At 42.7% G+C, this 20,898-nt stretch overlaps 2 protein-coding genes across 2 annotated transcripts; both read left to right on the top strand.

The window, feature by feature from the left end:
• Positions 1-701: 701 nt before the first annotated feature.
• acat1 (acetyl-CoA acetyltransferase 1) lies at positions 702-8,462 on the top strand. Its single transcript, XM_079738887.1, has 12 exons — positions 702-832; positions 1,530-1,577; positions 1,662-1,779; positions 1,915-2,010; positions 2,102-2,202; positions 2,564-2,707; positions 5,070-5,220; positions 5,545-5,640; positions 5,855-5,968; positions 7,195-7,259; positions 7,652-7,809; positions 8,094-8,462. Exons 1-12 carry the CDS (start codon positions 782-784, stop codon positions 8,212-8,214), a joined length of 1,263 nt encoding a protein of 420 aa, XP_079595013.1. The 5' UTR covers positions 702-781; the 3' UTR covers positions 8,215-8,462.
• Positions 8,306-19,045, top strand: tmprss2 (transmembrane serine protease 2; the record flags this gene model as incomplete). Its single annotated transcript, XM_079739044.1, has 14 exons — positions 8,306-8,331; positions 9,784-9,826; positions 10,111-10,270; positions 11,106-11,204; positions 11,420-11,524; positions 11,725-11,854; positions 12,959-13,078; positions 13,610-13,653; positions 14,065-14,236; positions 14,840-15,009; positions 15,135-15,230; positions 15,450-15,592; positions 16,057-16,209; positions 17,916-19,045. 14 exons carry the CDS (start codon positions 8,306-8,308, stop codon positions 17,925-17,927), a joined length of 1,473 nt encoding a protein of 490 aa, XP_079595170.1. The 3' UTR covers positions 17,928-19,045.
• Positions 19,046-20,898: the final 1,853 nt, after the last annotated feature.

Below are 20,898 nucleotides of genomic sequence, written 5' to 3'. Positions count from 1 at the left end.
GAGGAGCGGCTAATCACCACTGAACAGCTGAAGCCAAAGCGGTGTGTATAGCGCCACTGAGTGGATTTAAAAGCTTGTCGGAACTGCATATTGCAGCATTCTCAGACATTGGTTTTGTCGGCCTCAAGTTCTCTGTCAGTCCGCCTGTCTTGCCTTTTAGTTTGACTGTCAAAATGACCTACCCCCACCCTAGCCCTAACCCCTCCCTGACCCTTACCCTAACCCCGACCCTAATTCTAACCCTAACCTTGACCCCCAACAAAACAGGAGGGTTAAGCTGTGTGCGTGTGTGTGTGTGTGTGTGGACAGAGTACAACTGCATTCTCTAAGAAAGCGAATGCAGCGTGTTGTTTTTTTTAACAATAGTTGGCTGGACTGGAGCTGAGATACACGCGCACACACACACACACGTCTATAAATGTGTGTAACATGCAATTTATCAGTATAGAAGATATACACCGACAAATGCTTTTACCTTTAAATTGTACGCTATGTTATGTGATATTGCATATTGTGTTGTATACAATATCGAAATTAATTGAATATAAAAGAGCATATAAAAAGATGTATCTGATTCTGGAAAGTCGATCATTGATTTTTAAACTACAATACCCACAATACAACGCGATTCCAACGTGTCACTGAAACACAGCTCTACACACACCTCCTACTTTGATTGGACGACACACAGACCCCTCCCTTGTATGTCTGAAGGTGAAGCAGGCGGTGGAGAGGTGCCAAGTGAGACGAGAGCAGCAGACCTTTTTTATTAGCTTAAAGTATGTCATCCAGTGGACTTTTGACCATGCGTACTCAAATGTGCAAACGCCTGGTGAGTGAGTGTGACAACTACTGGAATCAGATCCATCCGTATCTATTTCTAAAGTTGTTTTGTCAGCCATCTTCATAACACATGCTACAGCTAGCTTCAGGCAGGTTACATATGGAGCCTGGGCTTGCTTATCGTCCTTGAGCAAAGTATAACTTTATCTTTAACTGATAACTGCTGCTTGATACTGAACCTCTATGTTTTACCAACTGCGAAATAAAAACATCATATATTCTAAGGCCTATAATGTGTATTTGGTGTGTATATGGGTTTGCGGACAATGACAACAACCCAAACAATACTATGTTGCCTGATTTTAATGTGTTTACTATTGTTATTGTTTTCAATTATGGAATCAACCTGTGACCATAGACTGTATAAAGCTTTTGACTCAGAGACGGAAGAGTATATAATACTACACGCAGAGTGATTTATGGGGTCATTGAAGGTTGCTGATTTACAAGCTATACGGTTCGAAAAAGGTCGTAAATGTGTTGCAAATGTTTTCTGCAAAGAATTTTGAGTCACAAAGATGTGAGTCACTTCTACAAATACAACCATGTGTTGTTAGGAGATATACGTATTAGATAGCCCACCAACTTCATTTATAGACACGTTGTGGTGATGCTGTGGAGGACCTGTTGTGATGGTGTGGAGGATGTGTGGATTCACAAAAGTGCATCTTGTTCAATCTTTACAGGCACACAAGTACCTGTCAAGGACCTACTCCTCTCGTCCCTCCCTTAATGTGAGTACTGAGTATCCTTGCTGAAACAGCACATTGTAGAAGCTCACTGCTGGCTTTAATCAGGTGTTTCCCCAATGCTCTCAGGAAGTTGTTATCGTCAGTGCGGTCCGCACCCCTATGGGCTCCTTTAGAGGAAGCCTGGCAGCAGTGCCAGCCACCAAACTGGGCTCCATCGCAATCAGAGGAGCCATCGATAAAGCAGGTACAGTGTTCAACAGAGCACTGCCATGTAGCCATGGTTAAGGCATTGTGCATGTTTATACTTGTCATACATGGCAACTGGTCACTTTTCCCTCTCTTCCGTTGATAACTGAATATATGAACTGCTTCTCTGTAGGTATCCCGGCGGAGGAGGTGAAGGAGGTGTACATGGGGAACGTCCTGCAGGCCGGAGAGGGTCAGGCCCCCACCAGACAGGCCTTGCTGGGAGCAGGTGCGAGCTACAATGCATGATGAAGGACCACATGCACAAACATAACAAACAAACAAACAGTAACCAGCTACGGCTCATTGCTGTCCTTCAGGTTGTACCCTGGGAACTCCAGCCACCACTATCAACAAAGTCTGTGCCTCTGGAATGAAGTCCATCATGCTGGCTGCCCAGAGCCTAATGTGCGGTCACCAGGTAACCGTCCTTCATCGGCGTTCAGCGTCCTTCATCGTCGTTCAGCGTCCTTCATATCATTGTAATGGGAGAGTTCATTCACAGAAGGTCACCTTTACCCCTTTGAAATGCCTTCATATGGACCACAGTTCTTGTCACAGCAGGGCCTTCATGGCCCCATGTAGCACAGGACCGACGGTTCCTGGGTTGAACCATTATATTCACATTTACATTAGGAAGAAATTGAAAACGATATATAGTTTTCGGTACAGTAGAGATATTCATAGAGCATTTTTCATTGCTAGGTTAAACCGTTCCCTGTAGACAACAAGATACAACAAGAACCAAGAAACGTCCCGTCTTTCTGTGTGTTCTCCCCCAGGACGTGATGGTGGCGGGGGGCATGGAGAGTATGTCCAACGTGCCCTACGTCATGACCAGGGACACGCCCTCCTACGGCGGGGTCCGCATGGAGGACCTCATCGTCAAGGACGGCCTCACCGACGTCTACAACAAGTTCCACATGGTGAGCTCTGGGCCGGTTACCCGCGGTTACCAGAAGGCGATTAAAATAGACACACAAGTCATGTTTCCATCTAAAGGTGAAGCGAATCTTTAGAAAGTTCGCAAAAAAGAAATTCGAATTAGGTGCGTTTCCATCAAGTGGTTGGAACGGGAAACTACACACACTCCAGGGCTTGTCGTATCCTTTTGATAACATGCTCTCTCTAACGTCCTGATACATGATGGAATTGCATTGTTGTTTTCCATCTAAAATAGCTGTAATGTTTTTTTCTTCGATGAGAGCAAGGAAAAGTTTTACCTCTTCAGCGGTCCACACACGTATCTATTATTCACATTGGCCATCTGTTCCATGGACGTATTTAAAGGATACATTGTACATATTTGTAATTCGTAATTCGTCCCAGCCTTTATTACTCAGATACTCTAGGGTCTAAAGCATATAACCGCATTGTCTGATAACAGTTTAATTCATTTTTCACAATTTACCAGGTTTAGTTTTGATGATTATTCACCACGCCATTCGTTTCAATGGGAATCGCGACGGTCTATATAATTTCAACATAAAGTGTACATATTTATAATTTGAAATTCGTCCCAGCCTTTATACCACAGATACTATAGGGTCTATAGCATATAACCACATTTTCTGATTACAGTTTAATGCATTTTTCACAATTTACCATCTCTCGTTTTGAAGGCTGAACAGACAATTTGACTGGAACTACTTAGTAGGTGTCCATATATCAGGGATAATGGACACGGTATAATTATGTATACAAACGCTTAAAAATATTTTTATATATTGACGCAACAAGTTGATGTCGGCAGGTTTGCTATGGCTGGTCGTTATGCGGAAATCGAAAAGACAATGTCAGTCCTGTGTGTTCAATGTTCGCTACGTCACAGCTCTTCCAAAAGGTGTGCTTCCATCTCCCATTTTGCACATTTGCTCTCTTTTGCATAAGTCAAAAACCACCTCAAGCGAGTGGAAAAACTTTTTGGCGAATTAGAGGATTTTTATGCGAATTTAGGTGTTTACATCACCGTTTACTGATTCGATTCTTCAAAATTTGCATAAAAGCAGGGGGATGGAAACGCAGCTACAGACACAGCTGCAAACGCGCTCACTCCCTGCTCCCAGGAGACATTGCTTCCTTTTGTTCGAGCAGAGCAAAGGATTATAGAGTCGGATTATGTCATACTCAAGGCTTTTTGGTGAATATAATTCATTTTTAAATATAATCTGTGTTTGGGTACATTAATATAGGGTAAAGATTGATTGATTCATCATGTATGCTATTATGCGTTGGATAACATTTAAGGAGTTTTCAGACACTGTTTTCAGTTTCGGTCATTTTATGTTTGATTGATTCGATGATACAGTAAACGGTTTAGCATGATTTAAAAACATTCAGAAGCACTACGTACAGTAAACAGAAATAAAGCTGACAATAATGTAATGTCGGCAACATTACACAAAATAAACCAATTTAAAAGGCCATAATCTGACTGTAAACTGGCTGTAAACCTTACAGACATTACAAATCTTCTTATAAAGAGCAATAATCGGACAATGGCAGTAAACCTTGAGCTATAAACAAGCATAAGCCTTTTGGGATTTCCTTATGTTGCATTGTTCAAAAGGTTGGCTGAAGGCTGTAGGGGGAGTTTTAGTTCAGGTGTAACCCTACACATCTTGTACCAGCCAGAGTTACATTTGGAAGGTGTCGCCACTCGTATATGTAATGCACATAAAGCAGTATTGTCTACGCGGAATCCCTAATTCCCAGATTGAAATGACAATGGGGATCTAACAACTGCTCACTCTCATCGCCTGCCATTGTCTCCCTTTTATGTTGTCTACTGAGTATGTAATCAAGTATTTAAAGTCACTCTAATATAAAACGATGAAATTATTAAGTCTTTACTCATCAATTATGTTGATGTGTCTCCAAAATCCCAAAACGCTTTTTTCTCTGTCCGTACCGTATTGCTTACCTTCTTGAAACCTACGGTACAATTCTTGGACGGGAACCGTTACACCCCTATTACACACTTATTATTTTTATATAAATATTTTTTATTATGGCAAAGCTGCAATATTGCAGTGTACAAATCCTAGTGGTCAATCTTGGATGCATAAAAATAAAGAAATTGACAACGATCCCATGAGAACCATTCATAGAATAGACCGGCCTTCCAGGATGGTCTCTTAAACAAACTCATTTCGACGACCCCCATTATTTCCCTCCCCTTCCGAATCACAGTATAATGTGTTTGTTTTGGCTGACCGTGCTGGTTGTCTGTGTGTGTGTGTGTGTGTGTGTGTGTGTGTGTGTGTGTGTGTGTGTTCTCGTTAACAGGGCAACTGCGCAGAAAACACGGCCAAGGTGGCTGGCATCAGCAGGGAGGAGCAGGACGCCTACGCCATCGGGTCCTACACGCGCAGCAAGGCGGCGTTCGAGGCCGGCGTCCTGGCCAAGGAGATCGTGCCCGTCAGCATCCCACAGAGAGGTGAGCGGCACACGTCTTCACTGCTCCAAAATGAAGGACCCCTACCCGAACGGACCCGAGAAATCCGTTCCGATATTATTTTTATTCCCTTTATTATTGACCATAATAAAATGTGATCCCTACCCTGAATGGGTCCTGGGTCAGGTCCCGTCTTGTAATGTTTGGGTAGATCTGTGAAGACCTCTAGTGAGCGTATAGGGGATGGGCAGCCATCGCAGTTGTATTTTGGTAGTTTCTAGTTATGTTTTTGAAGTATCCCTGTCTACCTGCCATACTACTATCTTTTGTGTGTGTGTGTGTGTGCGTGTGCGTGCGTGTCCAAAGGTAAGCCTGACGTGGTGGTGTCTGAGGACGAGGAGTGGAGGCGTGTGGACTTCAGCAAGGTCCCCAAGCTGCGGGCGGTGTTCCAAAAGGAGAACGGTAATGGCATGATCTCACCTGTACAGGTGCCCTCCGCCCCATCTCCCCCAGTCTGCACGACCTAGTGATACACACGAAATAAATGGCACTCATATACGCACATTCCTATTCCAGTCTGTGCATTTATCAGACTTGCTCTGTGTGGAGTTAATTAGTTCTTTCAAGGAGTGGTGTCGTAGTAAACTTGAGTAATAAAGTTTTGTTTGTCTTGTAGGCACTGTAACCGCGGCCAACGCCAGCACTTTGAACGATGGGGCTGCCGCTCTGGTCCTAATGACGGCCGACGCTGCCAAGCGGCTCAATGTCAAGCCCCTGGCCAGGATCGTCTGTAAGCTGTGCACACACGCAAACACACACAACACACACGCAGAGTATGTTCAATGTTTAGTTGTTTTTTTTTGCTTCTTCCTGTAGCGATGTAGTTGGGTATTTTCAAAACGAGAAGGAACAGGGTGTGTCCATAAAGATCTATATCTATATAAGTATCTACGGATTTTCGCCTTGAAAACATGGCTTTGGAACGTGTGTCGATGATGGCTGGTTGGATAGATCAGTCTATCAGCCTACCCAGTGGACTGTAGCAAACGTTGCTCGTCTATCCGTCACACATCTAGGGGGACACGCCCACTTGTGATCTCACAAGAGGCAGAGTTTCAACACGGCTTGTAACTGCTAATCATGCTCACACCTGGTGGTATAGTATATCACCTTTAACCCGAAACACACATTCAAGGAGGTCTCCTACGTTTGACTTATGGATCACAATGACATCGGGAAGTCATCTTGCCTATTCAACGTTGGGAGCTTGCCATTGTATTAAATAAGGTCCACAGCTGATGACCATTACACTGCCACAGGCTGTAAAGTTAGTTGATAATCTTTGGATGTGACAAATCATAAGTGAACCATTTGTAACAAACAAAAAGGATGGGGACTTCACTGAGTTGACGATAGTTTATTTGAACCCCGATAAAGTTTGAATTCATCTACATTTACATTTACATTTAGGGCATTTAGCAGACGCTTTTATCCAAAGCGACTTACAATAACTGCATTTGTTACAATAAGTACATTTGTCATAAGAAGTGAAACAATATATCGCTGTCGGTACAGTAAAGATGTTCATAGAACCAAGTGTTACAATCGCTAGGCTAACCCATTCCCCGTGTAAAGCAACGATAGCAGCTACTGTAGATGCTACACAATTAAGTACCTTGAATAAGTGCAATGTACAAGTGCCAGGACGTACAACATTCAATGGTGGCTGTGCATTGGTTTCTATGCAGAGTCGAGATGAACTCTGAACAGGTGAATTCAAAGGGTTAACTTATGTTGGCACAGCTAGAACACTGCAGGAAGAAGCCAAAAATGTACTGATAATGGGGTCTACAGTCTAGACTCATACTCATACTATACAATCAGTGGATACTCCCTTGGGTTGGCTTTTAAGACTCCGCCTTCAACTTGGGAGTGGTGACTTTGATTAAGCATTACACTTGAAGGGAATCATTCATTGCTAAGTTGTTTCCGCCATTTGTTGTTGTTTTCTCCCAGCTTTCGCCGATGCTGCCGTCGCTCCCATTGACTTCCCCATCGCTCCTGCGTTTGCTGTGCCCAAGGTTAGCAGCACACCATAAAATGGGAACACCATGAAAAAACATTTGGCAATTTTGAGTCCAGAAATTGATTGTTTATCACAATCAGGAATGTAGCTTAAATATGATAAAAATGCAATGACATTTTCTTGGGATGATCTGTCTGACTTTCACTACTTTGTGTGTGTGTGTGTGTGTGTGTGTGTGTGTGTGTGTGTGTGTGTGTGTGTGTGTGGTTAGACGCAATAAACACTATGTTTACAGTATGTATGTTTAACAACTTTATTCTACTGCAGTAAAGAACAGCTCACTCGCTCCCATTCCCACTGCCACACATGGAAGAAGCAACATAAAACACTGCGCATGCGTTCACGCGTTCCCAGGCTCAAGTAAGTTAACGTGTGTGTGTGCACCAGGTGCTGGAGGCGGCCGGCATCCAGAAGCAGGACGTGGCCATGTGGGAGCTGAACGAGGCGTTTAGTGTGGTGGCGCTGGCCAACGTAAAGATGCTTGACATCGACCCGGCCAAGGTCAACGTAAACGGGGGCGCGGTCTCACTGGGACACCCTATCGGGTAAATGACCCTCCCTCCCTGCCTGCCATTAACCTTAGCTCTCTGTTAACAATTAGTATTATATCATTACCTTATCGCCTTTTACAATATTTCAGAAAGCAGCAATATTCAGAATCCCGGAATTAGCAACCTTTGCACTTGTGTGGGATATCTTATAACGTACAATCACCCATCCACCTATTGCCAATCACCTGAGGGATTATGCATGTGAAGCACTGAACCCGAGTAAATAAATCACAAACATAGCATATCAACATTGCGGGTCCTTTTGTTGTTATTTTCAGGATGTCTGGAGCGAGAATCGTAGGCCACATGGCGAACAACCTGAAGGCAGGTGAATACGGGCTGGCCGGCATCTGCAATGGTGGTGGGGGCGCATCCGCCATCCTCATCCAGAAACTGTAGGAAACCTAAGCTAACTTTGAGGTCCTTCCACTCCATACGTGTGTTTTGTTGGATTACGCTGTGTGTCAGGTTACGATGCCCTCTCAATGACATGACTCCCATTGCTAGTTTTGATCTGTACGACTTTGAACACGCAGGCTGCCTTACTTGACGACGTCCCTGTACATGATTTGACTCTGTGACTCCAATGTTCAAGACACTCCTTAGATTGATGATGGTCTGTTGTGAAAAGTATTTAACTTGAAGAGTTTAATAAATAGTTTCTATGAAATGGATCCACGTGTTGTTTTACTTTTTATATTCTATTCTTTCACCATGGACGTGATTTGAGGCATGCTGGCCACTAGGTGGCGTGATCTCCCCTTTTTGAATGGTGGTGAAAGTTTTTTGCCTAGTGACAAATATTGGCCTAAGTTTCAAAGTCCTTAAGGCCTTTTTAGGTTTTTGCCGTGGAACATTTTCAAACAGGCTAGTGTGCACACATTGGCGTGGTGTATGGTGGAACGAGGAGCGCCTGGTTACTGATTAAGAGCTCTGAGGGGCTGAGGCAGTCCCAGGAAGGGAGAAGAGACGTAGAAAAGGTGAGGCTCCTGTCTTAACCCTGTCTCTCCTTCAATGTGTGTTTCCCGATGTAAGCCCCTCCTTGCTAGGGCTAATGAGCTGATACTGAGCCGCTATAGCTTGGTCATCGTTTGAATTGCAACCATAGGTTCTATTTACTTAAGCTATTAAAATAACGATTGACAATCTGAATTCATGTACATGTTGTCCTTCACACTTTTGACAGTGTATAGCTTATGACTGTTTGATAAGTTATATTACATAAGGTCATAAATGAAGGCGTACGTGATTCTTTACCTGGAAAAGCAAACAAGACAAGGTGTGTTAAGAGTGATTCTGTTACTGAAACAGTTTCCTGCTCTTGGAAAACCTTTTTTTGCTTGTATGATAACAGATGTTACGTTGAGGGAGTACCTAACAACTTCTTGTAATGTTTAAGGAGAACTTAACAAGCAGGTTTCTATAGCAGAGAAATCTTCTGTTTATGACTTCATCTGCTTTAGAGTGACATAAAAAAACATCACATATAAGAAAAATCAGCAAAGAGCGAATCAAGTTAGTCATTTCAAGGGTTACACACAAGTGGCCTCTTGCGTACAAACAACGAGTTGGAAGGAGTGGCCGTGGCTATTTATTACCTGAGCCAGTGGACGTGGTTTGACACTCACACACAACACAGTTAGACGCAGTCAGAACAGACGGGAAGGTAGGAAGGGAGAACGCAGAGACAAACCATAGCGGTGGAAAAGAACTGGGATAATCAAGGTAGGTTGTAGATTTTCTAAAGCAGGTTTTGTGAGTTTGATTATTAGAACATACAATTAAAATCTTGCATGACAGTTGGCGATGTTTTCTTTATTGTTTTCATTTAGGATGTAGGCTATTGTTTCTTTTTACAACCTTTTTACACCAGCAAATTTATTGAATATAATGGCTGGAATATGGACACTATTAGAAACCTCAAATGCCATATTTTTGTTACGTTGTTTTCTTTTTCTATCACTTAAGGCCGCCTTTCCAAAGCAAAAGGCTCAGAATGAATTCCACACAGGTAATGGAAATCTATTTGCATGTCCTGGTTTATCATTTCAACTTCGTTCCAATGTTAACTCAAACTGAAGCCTGAAACTCAAATATTTTTCACATCTTTAAATCCCCAACCCCCCCCCCCCCCCAGATTCAAGATTCAAGAATTGTGTCTATCAAATGCATGAAAAGTAGTTATGGTAATTCTTGGACTATTCACAGGTTAAACACCAGGTTAAAAAAAATAGACAGTGTACAAAAAAGAGTGTCAAAATTTGAATAAAATACAATGTCACCTCCCCTCTGCAGCCTACTGCGGCCCACCACAACAACGCAGGCTTCAGGGACGACAACGATAGACCTCCGTCCTATAACCAGTCCCAGGACCTGTACCCTACCGTCCCACAATGGTCACCGCAACCTGTCGTCATGACCAGCACCACTGTCCCACAGCCCGTTCGGAGGATAGGTAAAACACAAAGCATGCCATATCCACCCACCCACCCAACGGCCACCCACTCAGCACCCAATGTGATCACTGTTCTCTGATCCTTCTCAGGGTTTCGTCCATTGATGAAGTTTTGCCCTTCAGAGCCTCGCAGGGTTTTGGGAGTGAGAGACTGTCACCGTGAATTAAGCGCTGTATAAATACAATTGATATCGCCTTGATGCCCTGCACACAACAGAGCCTTCTGTCCGTTCTTTCCTTAAAAGCCCTGTACGTCCGTGAGGTCGGGGAAAGGGCTGTGCACCACCGCCCCACCCTAACCTGCCGTTGTCCCTCAAAGGGCATGTTTGCTCGATACATTGTCTGTAACAATGACCAGGTCTGCCCGCATTAGGTGGAAATTGTCTCATTGAGCCTTTATGTGGTGCCCTGTGGATGTCATATCCTCATCATTTACGTCGTTACATCATTGACATTGTTATATCATTCCATTTTTGGTTTTATTTTAATTGTATTGGTTTTATTGTAATTGTATTGCGTTATATACTGAAAACAGTGTCTGTTCCACTTCATGTTCTACTTTGGGGACATCAGAATAGTTATAAATAACTTTATTCTCAGTCTAAAGCCACAGGCTATAAATGTATTGGATCATAATATTTGCTCTTATCTAATCTATTTTAGAAAGTTAAACTTCCCTTTTAGATTCCTTTAATGGAACATGTCCAATTTTCTTTGCATGTTTCTATTCAGTGAATGGAATCGAAGGACCTCATTGCCCATCATTTGTATACATTTGAATGAAGGTTATGTTCGAGGACCTAACATTCTCTCTGTCTGTCTCGATCTCTTACAGAACCAAAGAGTAACAGGAAATGTGTGTTTTATGGACTTTTCGCCTTTGCGCTCATCGTGTTCATCGCATTACTGGGGGGAGTGTTGATCTGGTACTTCGGTAAGTCGTAACTATACGGTTTAAATTGTTGCCGTTTGGCAATAGCATAAGGGTGGCGGAATTAAATTATTTTTCAAGATAAAGATACGAAAATATGCCACATTTCTTATACTGCTTTTGTTTTATAAGAATAAAGATAATGATCTATAATTATTTGTGTTTAGATACTTTTCATATTTGTATATATTTATATATTTGTGTGTGTATGTTTGTAGCTTTCTTCCAGAGAGGGCTGTCATGTGAAGGTGGCATTGACCTAGGATCCCAGTGGTGTGACGGCGTCAGAGACTGTATAGGAGGAGAGGATGAGTCCCAGTGCCGTAAGATCTCCCAGCTACACACACACACACACACTCACTCACTCACTCACTCACTCACTCACTCACTCACTCACTCACTCACTCACTCACTCACTCACTCACTCACTCAGCCTCCCACACACACACACACACAGACACACACACACACACACACACACACACACACACACTCACTCAGAAGTGTCTCTCCCGGGTCCCAGTTCGCCTCCATGGGACCGACTTTGTGCTGCAGAGCTTCTCAGCCACCAGCCAGACCTGGCGGCCTGTGTGTGCGGATAGCTGGAGAGACGACTTGGGCAGAGCTTCCTGTAAACAGATAGGCTACTCAAGGTGAGTTTGTATCCCTGGATGGATGGCCACCACAACTACACGCAATAACAACAATGCATAACAACAACAATGTAGAGCAAATAGCGTAATTAATAATAACAACAATATTAATAAATCGTTAAGCAATCTGTATCTACATTTACATTTAGGGCATTTAGCAGACGCTTTTATCCAAAGCGACTTACAATAAGTGCATTTGTTATAATAAGTACATTTGTCATAAGAAGTGAAACAATACATCGCTGTCGGTACAGTAAAGATGTTCATAGAACCAAGTGCAAGTATTACAATCGCTAGGCTAACCCATTCCCCGTGTAAAGCAATGATAGCAGCTACTGTAGATGCTACACAATTAAGTACCTTGAATAAGTGCAATGTACAAGTGCCAGGACGTACAACATTCAATGGTGGCTGTGCATTGGTTTCTATGCAGAGTCGAGGTGAACTCTGAACAGGTAAGTTTTGAGTCTTTTGCGGAAGCTGGTGAGCGACCACTGAGGTCCCAAAACAGAGAAAAGTTTTGACTTCGCTGATCGACCTTTGCTTGCTCTTAGCGATGGCGGTACCAGACGTCCAGCTGAGGTAGTTGAGCGGAGGGATCGAGCTGGGGTGTGTGGCTTTACTAATGCTTGGAGGTAGGCAGGGGCAGTTCCATCGACTGCCTTGTATGCCAGTACCATCATCTTGAATCTGATGCGAGCTATTACAGGGAGCCAGTGGAGGTCTCGGAAGAGGGGGGTTACATGTGAGAACTTTGGTAGGTTGAACACGAGGCGCGCTGCCGCATTCTGGATGCGCTGCAAGGGTTTAATCGCAGAGGCAGGGAGTCCAGCCAGTGTGTATCTGCATCTGTATCTGTTTAACACCATCTAACAACACCACAACAACAGCGGCACAACCCACAATGACATAACCCCACATCCAAGTATAACCCCATCTAACCATGCACAACAACACCTAACAACGTAAAACAATCACAGTAACAGCAGCCTCCACAGCAACCATGATTGTAGTCATCGTGGAACCATGGTGACGGTTAAAGGTGGGACTCAAAGGGCCGTGGATGGTTGTGTGATTCAGCTTTGCCTGTACCTTGTTCGACAGTACCGAGTTTGTTTCGTACACCCAGACGGGTGCAGGCTCCCTGGGGACCGGAGGCTACAGCAAGCTGAAGCCAGAGTCCTACCAACCGGGGGACCAGATTCATTCGCACCTCAGAGACAGGTACTTCTGACACTCATCAGTAAGGCTGATTGCACAGTTTTACACATTACAGTTGAACTGCTTTTGTAAACGCACAGTCCCTGCTATGGAATTCATAGACGTTTTAAAGGTGCTGTATTTAGAATTTGATCGCAATTATTCCAGGGTAGATTGTTGTCAGCTATTAGTGGATAAAATGCTCTGTGAGAATTTCATTTTCAATTTCACAGCGTCTGCCTCTGTACGAGACCGTTTTGATTTAAGGTCCGCTCCTGGCTCATTTCTGACCAATCAGGTTATCGGAACGGGGAATCCATCTTGCTTGTCAATCAAAAATGCAGGACTGCAACACTTCTCAATGGTAGATAAACATAGGGGCGAGGGAGGCATGGGGAATTTTCTTGCTTAGTTGTAAAACCTTTGTCTCTTCTGCTCTTCTCTGCTCCATCTCTCTTAACAACCCCGACTCATACCTAAAGCAATTTTTAAATATAATGATGATTCAGTCACAACACCCTTGTTTCAATTAATTAGATTTTTCCCCCAATACAGCCAAACGTGTAATTCCAACAAAGTTGTCAGTCTGCACTGCATTGGTAAGCATCGCTTCCTTTATTTGGCTGCGACTCTCCAAAGCACCTCACAGTGAACTGAGATGCAAATAGTCAAGGAGCAGGAAGGCTCAAGTTTCTTGCTCAAGGATGCCTACAGGTTAGACAATGAAGACCAACCCCAATTAATAAGGGGAAAACATGCAAACTTTATCATCGTGTTATCGTATCGCCTCATCAAGTACACCTTAAATAAAAAAAAAATTCCTCTCTCTCTCTCCCTCCCTTCCTCCCCCTCCATCCCTCCCTCCCTCCCTCCCTCCCTTCCTCCCTCCCCCTCCATCCCTCCGTCCCACTCCCTCCCCCTCCCCCTCTCCCTCCCTCCCTCCCTCCTTCCCTCCCTCCCTCCCTTCTTCCCACCCTCGCTCTCTCTCTCCCTCCCCCGGCCCTCACCAGCATGCGGTGTCAGTAAGACGGGCCCCAGTGCACGCATCGTGGGCGGGACCCCTGCGGTGAAGAGTGCCTGGCCCTGGCAGGTCAGCCTGCAGTACTACGGCCAACATTTCTGCGGTGGCACCATCATTGGCAAATACTGGATCCTGACGGCCGCCCACTGCTTCCCATCCGAGTTAATATTATTATTAATTTTTTATTAATACAAACTTTCTCCTTATTCTTACTATTATTATAGGTTTAATTGAAGGACAAACAAAACAACCTGTATGCGCTAGCAACTATAACATAGTTACTCATAATGTGAGTTCTTCACAACTTCTGGTAGACCTTTATTTTTATTTAGGGGCAGGGCTATTTTCTGTTCAGATATTGGTTCTCTTGCTAAAGCCGCTTCCACTCGCTATGATCATATTGGGTGGGGGACGATAGCCAGAGTGTTTGGTTTACTACCTACATGAGTTACCATGAGTAACCAACCAATAGAAGGCCATTTGATTGGTATTAACTATTTATTCTAGATTTTACAAACCAAAGCATCGTAGTCTTGATTTAGACCAGGAGCCATCTGTCCACAGCCCTACTATGTAACGCACTACATTACTTTTCATCCAAAATAATTGGCTTAAGAGTTTCCCCTTCACTTCAAAACTCTTGTAGATGTGCTGCAAAGTGCTTAACATATTGAAACAAAAAACACTTCGGGTAAAAGTGAATAAACGAGTTCATCTCAATATATACCTCCCCAACACACTCCCTGTTTTTCATAATCCAAAAGGCCGTCTGATACGTCTAAATTGCGGGTGTACTACGGGGGCGTTCGCCTGAGTTGGATGTCTTTGTCCGGTGCGTCGGTGCGAAGAATCATCGTCCACGAGGACTACAACATCGAGCCCCAGGCCAACGACGTGGCTCTCCTGAGGCTCAGCCAGCCTCTGACCTTCACCCGTAAGACACGCCCCCCTCCCCGAGTCAGCCCCCGCAGCCCCGGTGGTGTGGAGGCCCTGATGAAGACAGAAACTAATCAATGTTTTTTTAGCTCCTTTTTTTTTAACTGTGTCTTTCCGCCCCAGAGGATGTGAAGCCGGCATGTTTGCCCAACATCGGTGTGAACCTGAACCCAGAGCGAAACGCCTGGACCACCGGTTGGGGAACTCTGAGCTCTGATGGTGATCCAAAAACAGCAACATCGCTCTCTCCCTCCCTCTCCCCCTCCCTCTCTCACTCCCTCCCTATCTCCTTCCCCTCTCTCTCTCTCTCTCTCTCTCTCTCCCTCTGTTTTAATATTTCATAAAGGGAATGGCAGTATGCTACATAGCTTGTCTCTTGAATGTGTTGAAAGCAGTTCATACTCAGTCCATCCAATAATAAGAAATATTCCCACCCAGGGGTCAGCCCGGATGAGTTGATGCAGGCCGAGGTGACCATTTACAGCAGGGACAGGTGCAACCAACAGCACATATTGAACCAACGAGTGACTGAAACCATGATCTGTGCTGGAAAGTTGGCTGGAGGAGTGGATTCATGTCAGGTTGGTCGGAATTGGCCCTTTCCTATATTTTTATGTTCATTCTTTGCCTTCACCTACCAACTCTTCCTCCTCCTCTGCCTATTTCTCCTTCTTCATCTTTCCTCCTTCTTCTCTCTCTCCTTCACCTGTTCCTTCTCCTTCCTCTGCTCCTCCTCCTTCCTCTGCTCCTTCTCCTTCATCTGCTTCTCCTAGTTCTTCTCCTTTCCTCCTCCTTTTCCTCCTCTCCTTCTTCTCTTCCTGCCTCTTCTTCCTCCTCCTCCTCCTTCCCCTTCTTCCCCCTCTCCTTCTCTTTCTCTGTCAGGTCTCTTGTCATATTTGTATCTCTTTTGATGAAGACAGCCACCGGCATCCACCACGTCTATAGTTTGACGCACCTTTTCTCTCTCTCTCTGTACGTCTTTCACTCATAAACGAAATAGAGAGAAACGAGACACCTGTAAAACATCTGTTTGGGTTTCCTCCAGGGGGACAGTGGGGGACCACTGGTGGCCAAGGAAGGTGGTGTCTGGTGGCTGGTTGGGGACACCAGCTGGGGCTTCGGATGTGCCTTACGGGACAAACCAGGGGTCTACGGCAACGTGACCTACTTTTCGGACTGGATCCATAAGCAAATGCAGGTATGTGAAGACATAATAAGGATGTTGATCCTTTGCATTTAACTATTCATTCTAGGTTTTACAAACCAAAGCAAAAATGTTGATCATTTGGATTGTGTTAAACGTATGATATGTAATTCCTTCCGCTAGTCTCTAAATTAAGACAATAACAAAAGTTGTTGTAGTTTGATGATGTCATTAAGTAGTGTGGGAGTAGTCTGCTTCACCACAATGCCAGTGGCAATCTATCGGACATGACTTAGGCCAAAATCATGTTCGAGTACGAGTTCATGTGTTAAAGTTGTATTCACTTTACGTTTAGTCACTTTCATTCACGTTACTCATGTCATTTCATTCTAATGAAACAGCCTTGCAGCTATTCCCCTAACATACCATTAACTTGCTAATTTACCATAAATGAGTCGACTACCATAACAGCTGAGGATAATGTAATGATGAATATCCAAGAGCTGATATTCATGGTCAAATCAATCATGCTAAAATAGCTTTGTCAGCAAGGTAATTGTTGCTGTAAATTTAGACTGTTGCCGCGCCCATTACAGAGTTTCCCACTTAATTAGATTCTGGATATTCAACAGATATTCACACTTTGAATAACCACAACAAAAGACGTTATCACAGGTCTATACCTGCCTAGCAGACAGGTTAGGAAGCAGCATTGCTCTCCATAGAGCCATCGTTTGGTCAAGATTTGTACACTGATTACGAAACGCTGATACCCTAAACAATAGACTACCTGAAACTAAATTAACGGTCTCACGGTTCAAAATGTAGGATTATAATCAATGTTTAACAGTAGAAAGGCATTAAAAAATGGTTAAAAGCGGAGCTCCGGTGTGGGTGTAACACACATAGACTGTGTATAACCTGTATACAGATGGAACTCAATAATCATAAACTGTTAAGCCTACAATACCATTTAAACAGACTTTCAAGGTGTGTAGATTGGTGGAAACTATCGCACTATTTTTACACCCAACAAAAAGTGTTGCTCCCGTGCATGATCAAGTTCGTGTGGGAAGTGAAGGTTCTGTTCACTGACCGTTGTCAGTGTTCTGGTGAAAGGAAGACAGCGAATATTTTTTTTGCGTGCAGCTCTACAATTAAATACGATTTTACCTAATTTTAAATAGTAAAAAATAGTCAAGGTAATGGAAACACTATCGATCGCAAATGCGTCATTATCTCTGAAGAATAAAAAATATATATTTTAAATGACCTGCCCAGGTAAAATCTGTGTGGAAAAAACTGCATTAGCCTGGTGGCAAGCATGAGCCACTAGCCATCGTAGTAAGCTAGATTGATATTGAAATATCATATCAATAAATGTTGTCTCTACTGGATTATCGTTGCCCTGAAAGTTAGGAGATAAAGTCAATATGAAAACATGTAACGGAGTGTTACCTTGAATAAAACTATGTTTTTATCTGGGTTTCAACATTTTTGGAAAACATTTGGATAATAAGTACACAACTCAACAAAATATATAACATAGGTCAAGTCATTTTAATGCGGAAATGTTAAAAGATATTATACCTTTAATGATAGATGTATTAATAAGCAAATCACATTTAGACACCAATGAAGATGTTATCAACGGTCAATTTAATTGAAAGTGTAGGTTAAGGATGTTGATGGATATGTAATTGTAACTAATTGTTAACTTTGCAGACTACTAAGATTTGCCTTGTTTTCTATTTTAACAGCTGGGCTATTGAAATCTCTTCATGACATATTTGAGTACATGTTTGTGTCATATGATTGTTTTAATTATTAGATTTCATCAATATACAGCTTTTTAGATTATTTATTTTTGATATGGCAAAGGGACTGACTACATTGATTGAAATTTGTGTTTATTCTTAAACAGATAGATGTTTTATATAGTTTTTGTTTGTGTTTTGCTACTGGTTATTCAACTTTTATGCAGCATCCAGATAATGGACACAGGCATGACAGAACTTGAAAACAGACACATACTCACTCTAGTACTGTATAGTACTAGACAGTAACAGTACTTTAATGTACTGTTGATGTGACAGCGCTTTCATCCAGCCGGAATGTCTTTTTCCAAGTTTTAAATGAATTACATTTTCTTTAAAGACAAAATGTGTAAGAATAAGACCCTCCCAGTTAGGAGTCGTTGGACTTTCAGCATTCTACAAGCTCAATGACAGTGTTCTGTCCACTATAACTGGCTGTGCAGCTGTGTGACGCAAGCTAGGGTAGCTCAGCTGGCTGGATGGCGTGAGTGGGGAGGACGTTGATGTAAGAATGAAAACAAAGTCAGAATTTGGGTGTGATTTAATATTATTGAAATCACTATGGATCAGACTATGAATCCAGGTAATTTCAAACAGCGAGCTAATTGAAATGTGACACATAGTGACTTAAAGTAGATTTTCAACACTCACTTTACACAGAACAATATAGAAACAATATATACTTATATATAGGGTTATATATACATAAATATATTTATAATGTAAATATGCCTATTTGTTTTGGTTTCATATTAACCAGAGGAACACATCGTTCACACATGTGTGAACGATTCAACACACACATATTAGTTACATACAACAAACAGACCTATAATAGGCTACTTAGCCATATTACTTGAAGAATTTAACTGTTTTTATTTCCACAATGAATGAAGAGTTAAGGATTGCAGTTGTTTTGGGGATGAACTATACAAAGTTATGTCGCACATGATGTCTAACTCAATAGTCTGAAGATTCCAGACCATTTCCATCAGCAGTTTGTATTATCCTGAAATTCCACAGGTAGCTGGATTTAGACGCACACTTACTCCTATTCAAGTGCCCACCTTGTGTATCGCAATACCATAAATGATGGTTTATGTCAAATAATTAAATGTTGACAAGAATAAAGATTTTTTTTCTTTGACTGTTTCGTTGCCAACTTTCAATTTCTCATGTGTAGTTATCTGAGGCAGTTTAATATTTTCTTTACCAATTTGCCATTTTTAATTCATAATTTTCCTGGCCAAAGCAACAGGTTGCTTTAACATACTTTCGTATTGATGTACCACACTTACGCCATCCCCTCACAATTCGAGTCTCTCTCTTTCACTGCTCTCTCTCTCTCTCTCCCTCCTCTCCATCATTTTTCTCCACTACCTTTATCTCGATTTTTTTTTCTGCCCATCATTTTCTATTCCTTCATTTTCCCAAAAAATATATTCTCGCCATAATTTTCCTATACCATATTTTCTCGACTTTCCTACACCCACTTTTTCTAAAAAATGTATTCTCTCCATTTTCTACACCTCCTTTTCCCAAAAAATATATTCCCTCCATGACTTTTTCTATCCCACCTTTTTCGCAAATTTTTATTCTCTCCATCATTTTCTATACCTCCTTTTAAAAAATAATCCCTCCATCATTGTATATACCCCCTTTTGCCAAAAGTATATTCTCTCCTTAATTTTTCTATACTTCTTTTTTCCAGTTTTTTTTTATTCTTTACATATTTTTTCTACACCCCCTTTTCCTTGATTTTTTATTCTCTCCATCATTTTCTCTACCTCCTCTTTCTCGATTTTCTCATTTTTTCAAGCCATCCCCAAGGATCTGCCTTTTAGCTTTCTTTTGGGTTTCCACTTCTTTTTTGGTTTCTAGTGGGATCCAAGTTGATCTCAGGCTGGTATGCTGAACACACACACACGCACACACACACACACACACACACACACACACACACACACACACACACACACACACACACACACACACACACACACAAACAGACAAACCTTCTCAGTCACAAGTCCCATTTAAATGTGCTCTCGTCAGTGACACTGGATGATTTGCATGACAGAGTTGATTTGCAAAGTTGTGAGCATTGGCAAGCATGTTGACTGGAGGTGTGTGTGTGTGTGTGTGTGTGTGTGTGTGTGTTTGTGTGTGTGTGTGTGTGCGTGCGTGCGTGTTGTGCGTGCGTGTTGTGCGTGCGTATGCTTGATAGGTGACCTTTGGAGTGACTATTGTCACGATCCTATTGATGGGTAACTTGCACTTGCACTTGGTTCTATGAACATCTTTACTGTACCGACAGCGATTGTTTCACTTCTTATGACAAATGTACTTATTGTAACAAATGCACTTATTGTAAGTCGCTTTGGATAAAAGCTTCTGCTAAATGCCCTAAATGTAAATGTAAATGTAAATGGGTAACGTTAAACTGGTGGGTAATTGGTTGTCAAGGTAACTGTGGGAGTGGCTCCCTTGATTGGCCTTGATTACGATCACCTGATGGATCCAAGATGGTGGACAGAAGCAAGATGGTGTCTGAATAGACAGCATGGTGCCCAGACTTGGGGCCTCTACGAATAGTCAAATCTCCTAACCTTTATGCGTCCTTTCCTTAACCTTTATGGAAAACGTCATTGGGTCAAGGAGAGATGAAAACGTGGTTCCGTTCGAACAAAGGAAAAGACAGCACTGTTTAAAATGAATTCGACACTTTTCCTAACCGCCGTCATTGCGCGACGGCGAGTATTGCTGAACTCTAGCGTCTCTAGCATGGAACTACCGTTTTCCGAAGTTGGGACTACAACAAGCGCTCTTTCGAGCCATGCGTTCTTGTAGTTTTGATTTCAATCAGGTTGTCGCCAACAGTGAGAATCACTTAGGTCGGACTTGGCCAACGGGAATATTTTGGGTG

Source organism: Pollachius pollachius, assembly GCF_949987615.1.
Source record: "Pollachius pollachius genome assembly, chromosome: 6".
Classification (NCBI taxonomy): domain Eukaryota; kingdom Metazoa; phylum Chordata; class Actinopteri; order Gadiformes; family Gadidae; genus Pollachius; species Pollachius pollachius.
This window is presented reverse-complemented; position numbering and strand designations above follow the sequence as displayed.

Excerpts from the sequence above, each read along its gene's own strand:
- acat1 (XM_079738887.1), top strand. The coding sequence starts at position 782 with ATGTCATCCAGTGGACTTTTGACCATGCGTACTCAAATGTGCAAACGC. Across the intron at positions 833-1,529 it reads CTCAAATGTGCAAACGCCTG|GCACACAAGTACCTGTCAAG; the intron begins GTGAGTGAGTGT and ends CAATCTTTACAG. Across the intron at positions 5,969-7,194 it reads GCCCCTGGCCAGGATCGTCT|CTTTCGCCGATGCTGCCGTC; the intron begins GTAAGCTGTGCA and ends GTTTTCTCCCAG.